The sequence below is a fragment of the Hakea prostrata genome, chromosome 10 (assembly GCF_041222555.1).
Source record: "Hakea prostrata isolate BN-2017 chromosome 10, UWA_Hpros_2, whole genome shotgun sequence".
Taxonomy (NCBI): Eukaryota; Viridiplantae; Streptophyta; class Magnoliopsida; order Proteales; family Proteaceae; genus Hakea; species Hakea prostrata.
The window spans coordinates 25,737,698-25,754,259 of NC_142609.1; the positions used below are offsets into that span (position 1 = coordinate 25,737,698).

At 39.0% G+C, this 16,562-nt stretch overlaps 1 protein-coding gene across 1 annotated transcript in view; it reads left to right on the top strand.

Annotated features, from left to right (window-relative positions):
• Positions 1–16,262, top strand: part of LOC149002361 (uncharacterized) — a 30,646-nt gene extending 14,384 nt beyond the window's left edge. The window contains exon 5 of the mRNA XM_089138023.1: positions 14,051–16,262. Coding sequence (XP_088994149.1) covers positions 14,051–15,670 — 1,620 coding nt within the window. The 3' untranslated portion in view covers positions 15,671–16,262. The remainder of the gene's footprint in view (positions 1–14,050) is intronic.
• Positions 16,263–16,562: the final 300 nt, after the last annotated feature.

The following is a 16,562-nucleotide window of genomic DNA, read 5'->3' on the forward strand; positions in this document are numbered from 1 at the left end:
GTCTTTTACTTAGTTATATCAACTTAGTTCCAGATACTTCCATTCCTCGCCCTAGGCGATCCTTTCCGGTATCCTTCACCCTAGAGTCATCGCATCTTTATGGTAAAATCCACCATCTCGGACTACAAACTCATCAACCCTATTGGCCAGTTACATCAAGCTAACAGGCACTTCCATTTCCTCTCACGGGTTGGTTACCGGTCTTGATTTCAGGGGCCCACGTTCCACTTCTGCAACTGTACCAATGAATAGCCTCTCACGAGTATCCGCAATGTGACTCATGTCCTATACAGCTATTCCGAATTTGAAGTGCCCACAAATCCCCATTGCTACCAAGGGTTGCTCGGTCACAATTCCCTTCTGATCGGGTCTGATATAATAGGGACATCCTAGCCAAACACTTCTAGACATGCCCTAGGTATGTCAACCAGTAATAAGGGAAAGCGCAAAGGGGCATCATAGGAAAATGTCCCATACCACCTCCACTGGTGTCCAAAGGCAGGAACGTCAGAAGGGCATTCCCCATTCCCCAATCACAACCTAGGCAACCACATTCGCAATCAGTCATTCACAAGCACAACTGTTAATACAATATAATCATTCATAATTGAAATAACAATTGAATAAGAAGAACAAGTGCTACTGTAGTTGAAGAACTACAACAGCCATATGATTATCATAACTAAGTACAGCAGTAGTACAATCATGTAATTCTAAACAAATACAAGTAAACATGCATATCAGGTTATTAGGGATCAACCATCCTTACCTTAAGTAATCTTTAAAGGATTCGGTAGAATTAATGAGGAAGAGGTCCAAGACTAGCAATTAGAACCTAAACAAGCATATAATAATGATCAGGAATAAGACCTAGAAGATTAGAAGTCGAACGGAAGCAAACAGAGCAGTTTTGAGGCTACTTGCTGTGTTGGTCGATTGGTTGGTCAATTGGCCAATCGACCAACCAGTCGACCAATGGGACAGTACGGGGTTGCAAACCCTAATTTGATCATAACTTCTTCGTTGACGTCCGATTGGTCTGAAATTCGAAAGGGAGCATCCTAGAACATATTAGGACTATCCAAGAAGGTCAAAGTATCAAGTCATGGTCAAAAGATAGGTTCTTGATTGAATCCTAAGGATTAGGGTTTCAACATATAGTCCATGACTCTCATGGAAAGGTTAGGGTGAATAAAGATTCACCTTAGGGAATAAAAGAGTACTAACCATGTCTAGAAAAGCTTTGGGGATGACCCAATAATTAACAAGGAAAGTTAGGGTTTCCTAAGTTGGTTACTTTTCATGAAGGTTAGCCTAGATTGGGTCCTAAGATAACCCAAGGTAGGTTCACAGGATGAAAGGGATTAATTTGCTTAACAATTTAATATCAATGATGCAATTGGGGAGGATTAGAAATTTAGGGTTCCCAATTGGATATACTCTCATGAGGGTTACCCAATTTGGATATTCTCTCATGAGGGTTACCCAAGGGTTTCCTCCCACAATCAACCACATGTTAGATTGGCTAGATAAGAAAGGAAAGGGATTCACCTAACCAATAATGGGGATCCAAGGAAAAGGGTGTGAGACCTTTCCCACAATCACAAACTTTATAGGAACAATCAATACAAGGGAGTGCAATCAAGAACATCAAGAACCAAGAGTATAACCATATGGTTTCAAGAACATAGAGTGAATTGGGAAATTCACTCTAGGGCTAACAGAATTAGAGAAGAGGTCATTACAGTAGTGTAATACCCTTCTCATAACCAGAAGATCAGAAGTATAGAAGAAATAATGAATCAAAGAAGAAGCGAATTGATTACTAACCTTTTAGAAGAAGAAACCGATGAAGAAACTTGAATGGATGCTTGAGGATCATCCTTGGCTTTGGAGGAGAGGTTCTAGGGTTCTTCCCACGTTCTCCAGAGGCTTAGAACTGATTGTGAGTAAAAAACACGGAGTTCCCCCCTTTAAATAGCCTAAAGAGTCCCAAAATTGCAAGGATTTTAGTTAAAGACCAAAATAACTCTGTTGGTCGATTGGCCAATAGACCAATCAATCGACCAACCAAAGCAGTAAGCCCAAAACAGGGATTTAATGGGCCTAACTTCAATATCTTTGGATGGGCTTCATACCACACCTCAAACAACTTACCTAGCATTGAGGGATGTCTTTAAAACCAGGACCAACTAGGCGTTAGGCTCATCAACCAAGTTCTTCTTCACAAATGAGTAGTCCAACTCCAAATCAAGTAAGGTTTCAATAAGGAAGCACCATTATCAATATCCATGGGTTCTGGATCAAACACTATGTCTTCTACTGAGATGGCCCATAGAGACTTCTTCCTTCACTTTGGGTCTTTGGATCTACACTAAGGAAGGGGTCTGACTTGACTTTCTAGGACCTTCCAAGGATAATAACACTGTACTTAAGGTCCAACTTCATGGTCAAACATTAAACGAGCCCTTCTTCACCCAAAACAGATAGGGTGTCTAGGCTAGGTTTGGGTTGGATTTCACACCTATGACTAGTGGCAGCCAAGCACAATGTTATCATTGTCAAGAGGGTGGACATTATGTTAAATATTTCTCACACTGTCAAAAGATTAATGCTATTGCTGAGATTGAAAAGCCAGCAGAGGGAAGAAGATCTTGATCTATTCCCATACCTGCTCGATGATGGCGACTATGATGGAGCTGCATATGATGAGGATGATGCTAATAGAGGTGGCACTTATGGCATTTTGTTGAGAAAGTCGATTGTGGCAAAATGGCTTATTGATCAATGTGATCTCAAGCCCTCTATTTATAATTAAGTGGAAAGTACACAATTACATAAATACGCTTATTTGGGTAACAAGAAATAGAAATTTACATGAAGAAAAACTCTAATAGAGTTGAACTCCTAGTAGAACTCAACTAACACTCCCCTTCAAGTTGAGGCATAGATATTGGTCATACCCCACTTGCCTACTACAATAGAAAGGAAATCTTCTTCCTTTAAACCCTTGGTGAAAACATCTGCCATTTGGTCTCCAGACCTCACAAAAGGCATGTAGATAAGTCCTTGTTCCAGCTTTCCTTTGACAAAAAACTTGTCAATTTCGAAGTGCTTAGTTTGATCATGTTGCATATGATTATTAGCAATTTTAATAGCAGCCTTGTTGTCACAATATAGCATGCACTCCAATATCTTGTAGCAAGCCTTTCAACCATAGTAGCTCACAAACTCCACGAACCATAGCTAAATATTTAGCTTTGGTATTGGATAAAGCTACTACATTCTATTTCTTACTACTCCAAGTAACTAGATTACCTCCAACAAAGGTACAGTAACAAGAAATTGACTTCATGTCTAGAGATCCCGCCTAGTTTGCATCAGTGTATGCTTCTACTCTTATATTATCAGTGGGTGACAGAAGTGTTCCTTTTCCAGGAGTTCCCTTTAAATATTGTAGTATTCTGGTAACAACCTTTATATGAGCTAAATATGGATTATGCATAAATTGGCTCACTATCCCCACGGCATAAGCGATGTCTAGCCTAATGTGGGACAAGTAAATAAGCTTCCTTACCTGCCTTTGGTATCTTCCTTTGTCCGCTGGTTCTCACTCTTTTTCTTTAAGTTTGGCTCCAGTTTTAGTAGGGGTATCAACTGCTTTACACTCCAACATTCCCACTTCTGATAATTAGTCTAGGACATATTTTCTTTGGGATAGGAATATACCCTTCTTTTATCGAGCCACCTTAATCTCTAAAAAGTATTGTAACTTCCTTAGATCTTTAATCTTATACTCTCTGCCAAGAAAGCTCAACTTTTGAATTTTTTCACTATCATTCCTTGTGATGACAATATCGTCCACATAAACAATGAGAAGTGTGATGTTAGTACCTGATTTCTTGACAAATAATGTATGGTCAACATTGCTTTGCTTATACCCAATAGAATTCATTGCCTTCAGGAGGTGTCCCAACCAGCATCTTGGAGACTGTTTTAACCCATATTGAGCTCTTCAACTGACAAACTTTCCCTGCAGTATTGCTATTGGAGAAACCATGTGGGATTTCCATATAAACTTCTTCCTCTAACTTCCCATGTAAGAAGGCATTCTTTACATCTAGTTGGTGCAAGTTCCAGTTTTTGTTTACAGCTACAAACAACAAAACTTTGACAATTTTCAGTTTCGCAACAGGGGCAAAAGTCTCCTGATAATTAATTCCATAGGTCTGGGAAAACCCCTTTGCAACCTAGTCTAGCCTTCAACTTGTTTATTGATCCATCCATATTTTGCTTAACCACAAACACTCATTTGTAGCCCATTGGTTTTTTTTCTAGAGGAAGTGTAACCAGCTCCTAAGTATCATTTTTCTTCATTGCTTGCATTTCCTTTTCCATAGCTGCTTTCCATCTCTTATTAGCATAGGCTTCCTGCCAACTTTTAGGAACAAATATAAATGATAGAGAGGATATAAAAGCACGGTAAGAGTCAGACAAAAAGTCATATGAGACATATGTAGCTCCGGGATGCTAAGTACAAGATCGGACTCATTTTCTAACAGCAATAGGAAGATTAGAAGAAGATTCCTGAAGGGGAACAGTAAAATCTGATTCTGGAGTAGGAGACTGAAGTGGTAACGTGTCACCTTTCTCCACCTGCTTTAGCCGGTTATAATTCTTCCTTTGATAAATTTGCACCTCCTTATTCTAGTTAATCCTGTTTTGAAAGACCTTAATAGTGTCCCTTTCAGGAGTGGTCTCCCCCTGACCACGTTCTTCACATGGTTCAAAAAACGGAGGGGGAGAATTAGAGTCCTCAAGTATACTGGCTGAAGTCTCCCCCTGGTCAAGAAACCCTTCTTGAACTCCTAAGTTGTGTTGTAGTGGTGTGATAGAAAGGTCTAGAGTTGGAAAGAGCACCTCTCCTCTAGGACTCTCCCCCTGGAGAGGTGTATAGTAAGGACAAGACTCATTAAAAGTGACATCCATGGAGACAACAGTTTTCCTAAAAGGAGGATGATAACATTTGTATCCTTTCTGGGTAGCAGAATACCCTAGAAAAATGCAGCGTAGGCCACGGGGAGCCAACTTACTTTGATGGGCTGTGATTCTAGCATAACAGACACATCCAAAAACCTTTGAGGGGACAATAAACACGGTATTGGTAGAATGACTTAATTGATTTATGTGATCACAAGCCCTTTATTTATAATAACTTGGAGATAATACTATTACATACATACCCCTACTTGGGTAATAGATTTTTTACATAAACAAAAACTCTAATAGAGTTGAACTTATGGTAGGACTCATCCCACACAGTGGTTTTCTTGAAAGGAGGATGATAACATTTGTACCCTTTCTGGGTAGCAGAATACCCTAGAAAAATGCAGCGTAGGCCATAGGGAGCTAGCTTACTTTGATGGGCTGTGATTCTGGCATAACAGACACATCCAAAAACCTTTGGGGGGATAATAAAAGAAGAGGTTCCCTAGAGAAGCTCATTAGGACATTTAAAACCAAGTATCCTACTGGGCATCCTATTCATATGGTAAGAGGCAGTGAGTATAGCATCACTTCAGCATTTGTTAGGGACATTTATAACAATCATAAGGGAATATGCTATCTCTAAAAGAAGCCAAGTCTTCCTTTCGGCAACCTCATTTTGGGCAGCTATATCAACACAACTAGTCTAGTGTATTATGCCAGAGTCAGAGAGATATCTCTAAAATTCACCATCAATATATTCTGTGCCATTGTCACTGCGAAGGATCTTCAGAGTGGCATTGAATGGAGTCTTAATCATATTATAAAAATCACGAAAACATCGAAAAATCTTATTTTTTTTTGTTTTAAAAGATAAATCCACATAGAACGAGAGTGACAATCAGTTAAAGTAACAAAGTACCTATGGCCAGTAATAGACACACGTTGGCAAGGGCCCCACACATCACTATGAATTAGTTCTAAAGGATTAGATTTTCTGAAGAGAAGGTAAATAAGTAGAATGAGTCTGCTTCGCAAAAATGCAAGCTTCACAAAAAAATTCATCATTTTTACAAGAAGAAACTAAATTGGGAAATATTTTCTGAAGAGTTCCTAAAGGGGGGTGACCTAGCCTACGGTGCCACTGTTGAAGGTCTGATCTTACCGAATGGACCTGATTAGGAGATGCAGTCAGAGCAGAAGTAGATCCTCCAATTGGCTTTGACAGATAAAGGCCATTGTCTAGTTTACCACGTCCAATCTCCTTCCCTGTTACTAGATCCTGGGAGACATAGTAAAATGGGAAAAAAGCCACTTTACAATTCAAGTCATGTGTAAGACTACTGATAGAGAGCAAGTTAGTAGAGAAAGAGGGAACGTGTAAAACTTTAGACTAAGAAAGTGATGGAGAATGTTGAATGGTCCCTTTTCCAACAATGGAAGAATAGGAGCCATCAACAATTCGAACTTTATCTTTTCTGGAAGTTGGAGCATAATGTAAGAAAAAAGAGGATGAACTTATCATATGATCTATGGCTTCTGTATCAATGATCCAGGGAGTAGAAACTGAAGAAACATGATAGCCTATAAAAGTTTTACCTGAAGTAGCAAGGTAGGAATTGGTATGGGTAGTGGAGGAAGCAGTAGTAGAGGCTGTCCTTGCAGTAGAAGATTGTAGAATACGTCGCAGAGTAGCTAACTCCTTCTGTGAAAAATCAATGTCTGTAGAGGGTGTTGTGGAAGTTGTCTTAAAAATATTAGCTTTCGCTTTTCCCCTTCTTTGTGCATTTTTTTGCTCAAAGTCAGCAGCTTCCCTTGGAGCTTCCAACAATTTGCCTTGGTATGATATGGTTTGTGACAGTGCTCACATTTAACAATCTCCTTAGTCGAATTAGATTTAGTGCGAACATACTATAAGACTGATTTCTCCATAATAGGAGCATAAAGCATGGCTAATCGACGACTTTCCTCACACTGAATAAGAGCATAAGACTGTTCTAGTGTAGGAAAGGGAAAACAACTTAATACTTGCACTCTGATCTGATCATACTCCACATTCAAACCTGCCAAGAAGTCGTATACCCGAATCTTATCAACGTGCTTCCTATAAGCAGTCACATCATCTAGATTAGTGGGGTGAGAATCCCTATAATGTTCCAACTCTTGCCAAATATATCGCAACTCAGCATAATATTGGGCCACAGTCAGTTCCTTTGGGGTAGTCTCATGAAGTTTCTTTCGTAGCTTATATACCAGTGCATCATTCCCCAACTATTCATATGTTTAAGTAAGTCTTCCAGATTTAGGCTGCAATATCAAGTAATAGGTATCCATGTGCAATATTTGGATTCATGAAATTCAAAAGGAATGACATAATAAGAGAGTCATTCGAGATCCATTTATCATGTGAAACACATGTGGTAGTAGGTTTGATAGTGGTGCCCATAATGTGTCCAACAAGTCCTCTTCTGGCAATAGTCAGGTAAGCAGATCGAGACTAGATCAAATAATTTGTTTCATCAAATCTTATCAAAAGAGGATGAAGAGTGGGGTAATGTTTGGAGCCAGTGGGAGCAGTAGTACCATGTTGAAAAGGTTGTCTGCAGTTCTTCAGTCTTCACCTTTCAAAAATAACTGAAATGTCGCAGAATGCAATAGTCAAACCACGTTTCAAAAAGTGCATATGAGGAACACATGTTTCTCTCTTTTTTTTTTGGAAATTACAAATAAGCCCCTGGAAAATTTAAAATTACAAATAGGTCCATGAAACTATGCAAATTTACACAAAGGTCACTGAAACTATGTGAATTTACAAATAAGTCCCTGGAACTATGCAAATTTACAAATAAGCCCTTGAAACTATGCAAAATTTACAATAAGTCCCTGCCACAAGAGAGAAGAGGCAGAGAGAGAGGGCTGAAGGAAAGAGGAGGGGGAGGGATGCTGCAGGACTGAGAGGGTCGGGGAAAGGGCTAGCGGGGTCATGGGGGTGGGAGAGGGGGTTGGGATGGTAGTGGGGGCCTGGGATGCTTGCTGCCAAGCTGCGACAGCTGGGGGAGGGGGTGGGAATCTTGCGCATAGCAGGCGAGGGGCAAGGGATGTGGCTTCAGAGAGGTCTAGGGGAGGTGGGTGAGGGTTAAGGTGCTGCTGTAATTACAGGGGAAGGGGAGGGAGAAGGCTGTGATGGAGGGTTAAGGCTCTCCTAGGGCTTGCAATGGGGTAGGGAGGTTAGGGAAGGGGGTGGGCCTGCTGTACTTAATGATTCAGGCTGCTGTTTCTATCAATGGCTGCTGAAACTTGTTGAAGAAAAATGCTTGGTAGGTTGCTGATAATTGAAGAATAATGCTTTCACAAAATCCGTTGTGGCCCCCTCAAACTTGAACCACAATTCTCCAAACTCAATTTTCTTATTCACATAATCAGACTTAACTTACAAAGAAAGAGTAGGGCTTGATTTATAGCCTGGTAAAATGAACTCAACACTAAGTAGGAATCTTTTTGTTGCATTAACCAAGTAAATGCTTGGGGAGCAAGTCTTGGTGAGTTGGTGTTCTAGAAACAAATACGTGGAAACTTGGAGTGCAAGCTGTCTCAAAATAGAAAGTGCTGGCTTGGAGGAAAAGTTGTTATAGATTGGGAAGTTCTGATTGTTCTACAAAATTAGAAAGTTACTAATTTTCTAGTAGATTTAGTTTGATATTATCTTTCCTTCTTGGGGACTAGCTTCAGAGTCTTAGAAAGTCAATTTTTATTTCTGGAATGTACTCTGAATTAGTGAGTAGGGCTGTAATCTTCTTCTATAAATAAAGCTTTAGGGGTATAGACACATGTTACTGGAGCTGGTCTTTACCCCTCGTGTCTTCTGTTTTCTTCTTCTCTCTCAACTTCTGGCCTTTGGTTGCACCTCAGTAGAGGTTCTGGTTTGTTATATGGTATCAGTGCTATTATACTGAGGTCATGGCCATCTGAGTTCCATTGTTTGCTTTTTTATTTTATTTTTTTATTTTGTGTAAACTGTGTGTGACTGCAGCAGCCTTAAGCTGCAATTGTGGGTGTAATGTTCACATGAATGAAATTTAAGAAGACAATTAAGTCTTCTATGTTCGTAGTTGTTCATACTACCAGTAATTAGAGTTCTAAGCTTCTGTAATGGCTGATCCTTCTTAAGTCTGTCCAAGGAAGGTATACCCTTCCAAATTACTAGTATTAAGTTGAAAGGAGCCTGAAATGATTTCCTTTGGGCAAAGGCAATGTATGTCTTTATTCATGCTCAAGGAAAATCAAAGTACTTGAAAGAAGATTGTCCTAAGGTAGACTCGAAGGATATGGCCACTATTTCCGCATATGAAATGTGGACTTGAGAAGATGTTTTAGTCAAAATATGGATGTGGCAGAGTGTTGATTCTCCTATTGCAAATAGCATTATGTTTCATGACACATCCAAGCAGATATGGGAGGACTTACGCAATTCCTTTGGTCAAGAAAGAAATATTTTGCATGTTTATGACCTTTATGATCGGATGTTCAATTACTCTCAGAATGATCGCTTGTTGATGGAATATTATGGTGGATTTAAAGGATTTGTGGGAGAATTACAACAACATCAACCTCTTACCACCAATTTAGAAACCCAAAGATAAAACAAGCTGAATTCTATGTTTTAAAATTCTTGACTGGTTTGGATCTAGAGTTCTTGGCAGGTAAAAGTCAAATTTTGACATCTGAAATTGTATCTACCTTAAATGACGCCTTCTACAGGTTATTGCGTATTAGTGGACAAAAAGTACTTAAGGAAGCAAGGAGAATTCAACAATGTTTGCAGGCTGTGGATTTGGTTGTTATCCATCTGTTGAAGAAGCAACGGCCAAGGAAGAGGAAGGGGACAAGGTCGAACTGTGCCTCTAAATTTATCTAAAGGAAACCAGTTGTGATCTTATTGTGGTAAGCAAAATCATACTGAAGATAGTTGCTGGGACAGACATGGTCGGCCTAAGTGGGCATAAAACTATGTTAATATGATAGCATCCACTAGAGGATAATACCACTTGCAACTCATCGGGATCTGCTCTGGTGGCGTGTATAAGTTTCTTGTCTCCTGGTGTTGACCTCAATCAAATCCTAAAGCGCCTACAACAGTTATAGTAGAGTCAAAATCCATCTATTTCTAACCTTACCCAAATAGGTATATTTACTAAGTCTTATGCTTCAAATTCCTAGATTGAGATTCTGGGGCATCTGAACATATGATAGGTATTTCATCCACATTTTCAAATTTTTCTGAGTTTCCTAACCCTACTCCCGTTGTTATGGCTAACGGTGAAAAGCCTTTTGCTGTTGGTAATGGGAATGTCTCTCTCCTACCAAATTTGAACCTTTCCTTTGTACTATTTGTCCCATAATTTTTGGTAAGTCCTATTTCTGTTGGTCTTATTGCTAAATCCTTACATTGTCTTGTGTTGTTCTTTCCATCTTTTTTTGAATTTCAAGATCCTCGAACTAGGAGGAGGATTGGTGGAGGAGCTAAGAAAGATGGATCGTATTGACTGGTTTTGACAATTCCGCTGCGAAGCCATACACTGTGTCTCCATTGGATTGGCACTATCGTTTAGGACATCTTTCTCCTAATAGGCTTAAGATGTTTATTCCTGATTGCAAGGATATTTAGTCAATAAAATGTGAGTTATGTTAACTAGGTAAACATCATAGGACAAGTTTTCCTGCTAGAATTGAACCTAAAAGTACAAGTTTATTTTCTTTAGTACATTCAGATGTTTGGGGACCCTCTTGTTTCCCAGTTCGTTTTGGTTTTCAGTACTCTATCATATTTGTAGATGATTTTTCCAAATTTACTTGGTATTTTTAATGAAGGATCAGAGTAAAGTTTTAAAAATTATTATAGTTTTTTTTTTTGGGGGGGGGGGGGCTGAAATTTCTACTCAATTTAATACATTTGTTAAATTTTTTCATATAGATAATGCTTTGGAGTATTTTTAATTTCATTTTTTATTACGTTATTGGAAAACTTTGAGTGTTCTATGAAGTTGGAGAGTTTTTAATTTCCTTGTAGATTTAGTTTGATATTATCTTTCCTTTGTGGAACTATCTTTAGAGTCTTAGAAAGTCAGTTTTTATTTTTGGAATATACTTGAATTAGTAAGTGAGTGGGGCTGCAATCTTCGTCTATAAATAAACCTTTAGGAGTGGAGACACAGGTTACTGGAGCTGGTCTTTACCCCCTTGTGTCTTCTCTTTTCTTCTTCTTCTTCTTCAGCTTCTTTTCATTCAGTTTGTGGCCTTCGGCTGTACCTCGATAGAAGTTCTAGTTTTTTATGCTTTTATGGATTAGGATCCCACCACAATAATCACAACCATTGAACTAAAAATTAAAAAATCCAAGGACCGTTGGTGGAAACATGCTGAAATAAAGGTCTAAATAACTTAAACTCTAATAAGCACTTGCTAAATTCTACTTAATTAAAACTCTAATTGACACGTGCTAGAGTTTAAAAGAACTAATGACTCAACTACTAACTCAAATCAAGACTTCTTAACCAAACTGGACTCTAGAATTAACCTGGAATTAAATTCCAGCAACTAAATTGGGCTGAAAAAGCCCAAAATACCATTCCTAGAGGGTTCGGCCAGCCTAGGGAGGCTTCTTAGGAGCATCTTGTGGGCCCCACTTAGGGTTTTAGTTACGGGACAATTTCGTGTTCGATCAATTTTATCCCCATATCACCTCATATCAAGAGAATCCCTATAATTTATCATTTTTCTGTTTCAATTCTAGCTCCTTTCATGCATCATAGCACTATACTCCTCTCCATTCGGTCAAAATCCTAGCCTTCAGAATGAGAACTTGTGAGATATCTCACTTTTTCTGACAGGGAAGAGGAATTTAGAGCAAAATTAAAATCTTTTTCCAACTCGGTTGGAAACCTGACTCAATTCGAAGCCCCTAAATCAATATCTCGACTGGATATCACTGACGATTTCCAGCTCAAATCTCCCACTTCTGCTAGACCTTTCACCTGATAATTGGTCGGAGAAGCTGCTGCTGGTGATCATTAGCACATCTAGTCCACATTTAGTGCTTAGTGGCTAGTGCTTAGCACATAAGGCCTGTTGGTCTCGACTCTGGAATTATACCTTTGCCCTTTTTGATTATAAGTTGAGCTTCATAATTTGATCTATGAGCACGTGTGTTTTTTTAGCTTTGAACCTTGAACATCAATGTATGAGTGAAGGACTTTGTATGAGTATTCTATCTATACAATAGGCTATTTGAAGTTTTACTTCATATATATATATATATATATATATTTATTTATTTATTTATTTTCCCCAATAAATCTAAGGGCAACATTGTGGTCTGGAGGCCTGAAATTAGCTAGATAGCAAGTTCCAGCCCCAAATGACACCTAATTCCTGTTGAGATGTACCATCATGTTCCCAAATAAAATCCAACATCTTGTTGAGATTTTGGTTTAACTACTTTTTTGAAATGGTGAGATTGCCTTTGAGTTAGAGATCTTGAACTGTGGACCAGCCTCGTCCATTCATTAGAACACCATTGACCCTCCACCTGCATTATCACTACAACTTCCTAAATTTTAGGACGTCTCCATTAAACCTCTAACTTACACCAAAGCTTCAATGACATATTCATCCCTTTGATGCAGTAAAAATTGTCCAAAAGGGTCAACTGGGGTTGTAGAACAGAGGTTAAATTGCTGATAGAAAGATTTGAACATGTTAGAACTGAACTTAAAATTGGGATTTTAAAGATAAGAGTTGAATTATTCCCCACCCCAATTCTTTTTCTAACCTTTCCAATTCCTCAATCCTGATTCCCCCCCTCCCCCTTCTATTGTCATACTCCCGAAAACCCAAATTTCAAACTCAGATCTACACCAATCTCACTGTTAGAACCGTCCCCAACTTCAGGGATTATCCTCATATATCATTACTTAAGCCCTGTACAAGTTTCATCCCCACCCAATAGCATAATCTATATTCTTCTTCCCAAATCAACTACCTAAAACCTTAAAATCCTAACCTTTTGAATTGAGATTCTGGAAGGCTGGTGCCTAATTGATCCTACTCAATCCAGGCCTGCATCATCCTTCCCCTAAAACGCAACTTTAAGTAACCCCTATGAAGCCCTAAACCAATAGCTTCATCCCTTGACTGAAAATATCCAAAGCCGGTTCTGTGTCATAGGATTATGTAGCCTTTGGCCTTGTATGGACACCCATTTGAGGGCTGCATTACATAGTTGGAATCTCACCAGAATTGTGAAAATTCCAGGTGAAATGGGATGCAGTGCTGAGACGAATAATGTGACAGTTCAGATATTTTGGTGGAGTTTTTGGAATATCTTTCATCCCATTGTGAAATTATGAAAATTTTGATCTAAAGGTGCAACGCTTGGCTACTTCAGTCATTTTCCATTTTACTCTCTACAATGGGCAACCAAACTTAGAGTGATGTTTCATCAAATTTTGGCATCTCAGGAATTTAGGTTAAGCTGAAATGGCCATCCAAAATGAGACCTAATACCATGTGAAGATGGCATCTGGGGCTTATGAGGTTTATCAATCAGTCATCTCTTGGTTTAGGTTCAGTTCCATGGTCGTTGGTGTGGATGCTTTTGCTTGATATTTAAATTACCAAGAACCAACTCCCAGTTTTCCACCAAACTTCATGTGTTGATGTCATCTGGCTATAAGAGAAAAAGAAAGAAAAAAGAAAATCCTCCGGACATCTAACATTTTGAGGAACTGAAGGACCCCATGACTGTAATATGGAATTATGCGCTGGTAGTGAATGAAAACCTGAGTGGTCCAAAATGGTTTATCAACATGTTAAGTTGATAGAGATGCCTCAGAGGCTCTGCAGAAAATAGGCATTTCTTATCGAGTGAACTTGCATAAACCTTCTTTCTGTTTGCTTTTGTTCACATATGCAAGTTACAATATATGATGGTTACATAATTCTAGATACGGGGACCTCAATCATTGGAAAGAATCCTCATTTTCCTTTTGCCTTGTTAAATGAACAGTTTGAAGATATGGTCGTCAAAGATGCTTCTAGGGATGGAATTGGTGAATCCAGTGATAGGGAAAGTTTAAGCAACTTTGATTCAGGAAGCAGCATAACAGATGATAGTTTAGAACCCAGTGTCACTCATGCAGGCATTGGTTTAGACTTGGCTGTCATTGTCAAAGACTTCAGATCGGATGCTTTCAGCAATAGAAATGGCAAATTTTATGACAAGAAAAGCTTGAGCTCCTCAGGTTTGAAAAATATTACCAAAGAGGAAGTCAAAGAATCCAATGTTTGTAGTATTAACATCAGCTTAAATGCATCTATGAAGCATGATGAAAAGTCAGATCATCCAGTCACCATTACCGCACAGGAAGTGGGTGTTTTTGGTACTGACAATGCTATTGCAGAATCACCTTCAGATATGCAAGCTAATGTAGCAGCAGGTATAAGCGTGTCAGATACAATGGTTGTCCAAGAACCCAGGAACTGTGCAACTAACAGCATTATCGATGAAAATTTGCATTTAAAGTTCCAACAGAAGATAACAAAGGATGAAATGCAGTTTCTCCCTGTAGATGGGCATGAACCATTTATTCCGCCAATTGCAGATGTCATTTCAAATTCGTCTTCCAATTCAAGGGTAAGAGACTGGAAAAAGCCTGGTTCAGTATTTATGAATGATAAAGCTAACAATCAGAAAACTACGAAATTAGCTCAGTTAATCTCTTCTGGGGTTCAGGAGCCTGCTAATGATACTAATGATACTAATGATAAAGAAATCAGTTTACTTCCTCCTTCAAAGCCAGTTGTCAAGAGAAGGAAGGTTACAAAACCTTCAGCCAGTGTTAAGGTTGAAGAATCTAGTGGGACTCCTGCAGAATTGGTGATGTTGCAAGGGGTTACTGTTGAGAATTCATGCAAAGAAGACCTACAGCTCTTTGGTCAAGAGCCTGGTGTTGTAGATGATAATAGTCACGATGACTTAGTTTCACTTTTAAAGTTGCAAGCCACGCAAAACACTAGTACAAAATCTGCTAACGTGGCTCAGGTCAATGAAAACAATGAGTCAGTGCGAGGGAACAAACTCAAGAGTTCAAGGAAGACAGACCTACAGTTTGCCAAATCATGTGTTGCATCAGAGCCCAGCACTTATTGCAGCAGTCATGACAGCTTTTGTCCGCCTTCAAAGCCAAAAGCAAAGAGACCGAAAGGTACAACTCAGATTCACAGAGATCCTAATGAACCTTGTGTTGCTCTGGAGAAATTAACATTGCAAGGAGATGTAAATGGGGTGAAAAGTGGGGAAGGTCTGGAATTCTGCAAATCTTCTACCAATCGTGAACTTCATGTTGCTTCTGACAATAAGCATGGTGACGTGTTTCAGCAGTCAAAATCATGTGAATATAAAAGGAAACAATCCCGTGATGGAAAACAATCCCATGATGAAGTCACAAGTAAATTGCCTACTGACCGTGATGGTATGATGAAATTGAGATTGACTGCTTTGAAGGCAATTGCGAAGGAAAGAGGACTCAAAGGTTTTTCTTCCAAGAAAAAGGAAGATGTTGTGACTCTCTTGCTACAGGAAAAAGAAGATATTGGAACTCCATTACCGCAAGGGCAAGTAGACTAACTCTATCACAGTTCTATGTAGTTCGTCCAACATTGTTTTGTCAGATTTTAGTCTCCCGTTTTTTAAATACTCTTGGTAGCTATGTTTTAGTTGCTCTTTTCTTTCCACGCACAAGCTTTCCTTTTGTTTCTTGTATATAACTTTTTGGACGAAAGCGAGAGTTCAGAAGTGTAATGAGCAGATTGATCTTTATAGGTTCAGAACTTGCTATGGCTCTGTGCAAATGTCTCAATTTTGGTCCTTTTTGTACACCTGATTGCATGCACAGGATTGGATTTTCCTCATGCAAAAGACACCGCTCGACTTTCAGCAGAACCAACTTTTTTTCTTCTGTTCAGGCAATGACATCCATGCCAACAACACCGTGAAGATAAATATTCACCATGTAACATGTTCCGAGGCACATTTTCTACCATAGGTCATGTTTAGATTTCGAATTCTTCAAAATGACTGATTATGGGCTCTAACCTGTTTGGATGTCTTATTGTCCCTAGGGGTTTTTTGAGTTTTTCCTTCAAGTAGGTTTCCACTTCAGGCAATGACATCCATGCCAACATCACCGTTAAGATAAATATTCACCATGTAAACATGTTCCGAGGCCCATTTTCTACCATGGGTCATGTTTAGATTTCGAATTCTTCAAAAATGACTGTGGGCTCTGACCTGTTTGGTGGTCTTATTGTCCCTTTTTTGGCGTGTGTAGGGGTATTTTGAGTTTTTTCTTCAAGTAGGTTTTCACTTGGTAGTTTATATGTGTTTAGGGGTAGAAAATAATTGAGGTTGTACTTTGTCTTTTTTCATAATATGGTGAAATCCTCTTTTGCTTAGCTGTGGAAGCGTTCACGTGAATCATAGATCTTATCGTGAGCTTCTGTGTTTCTTTTTTTATTTT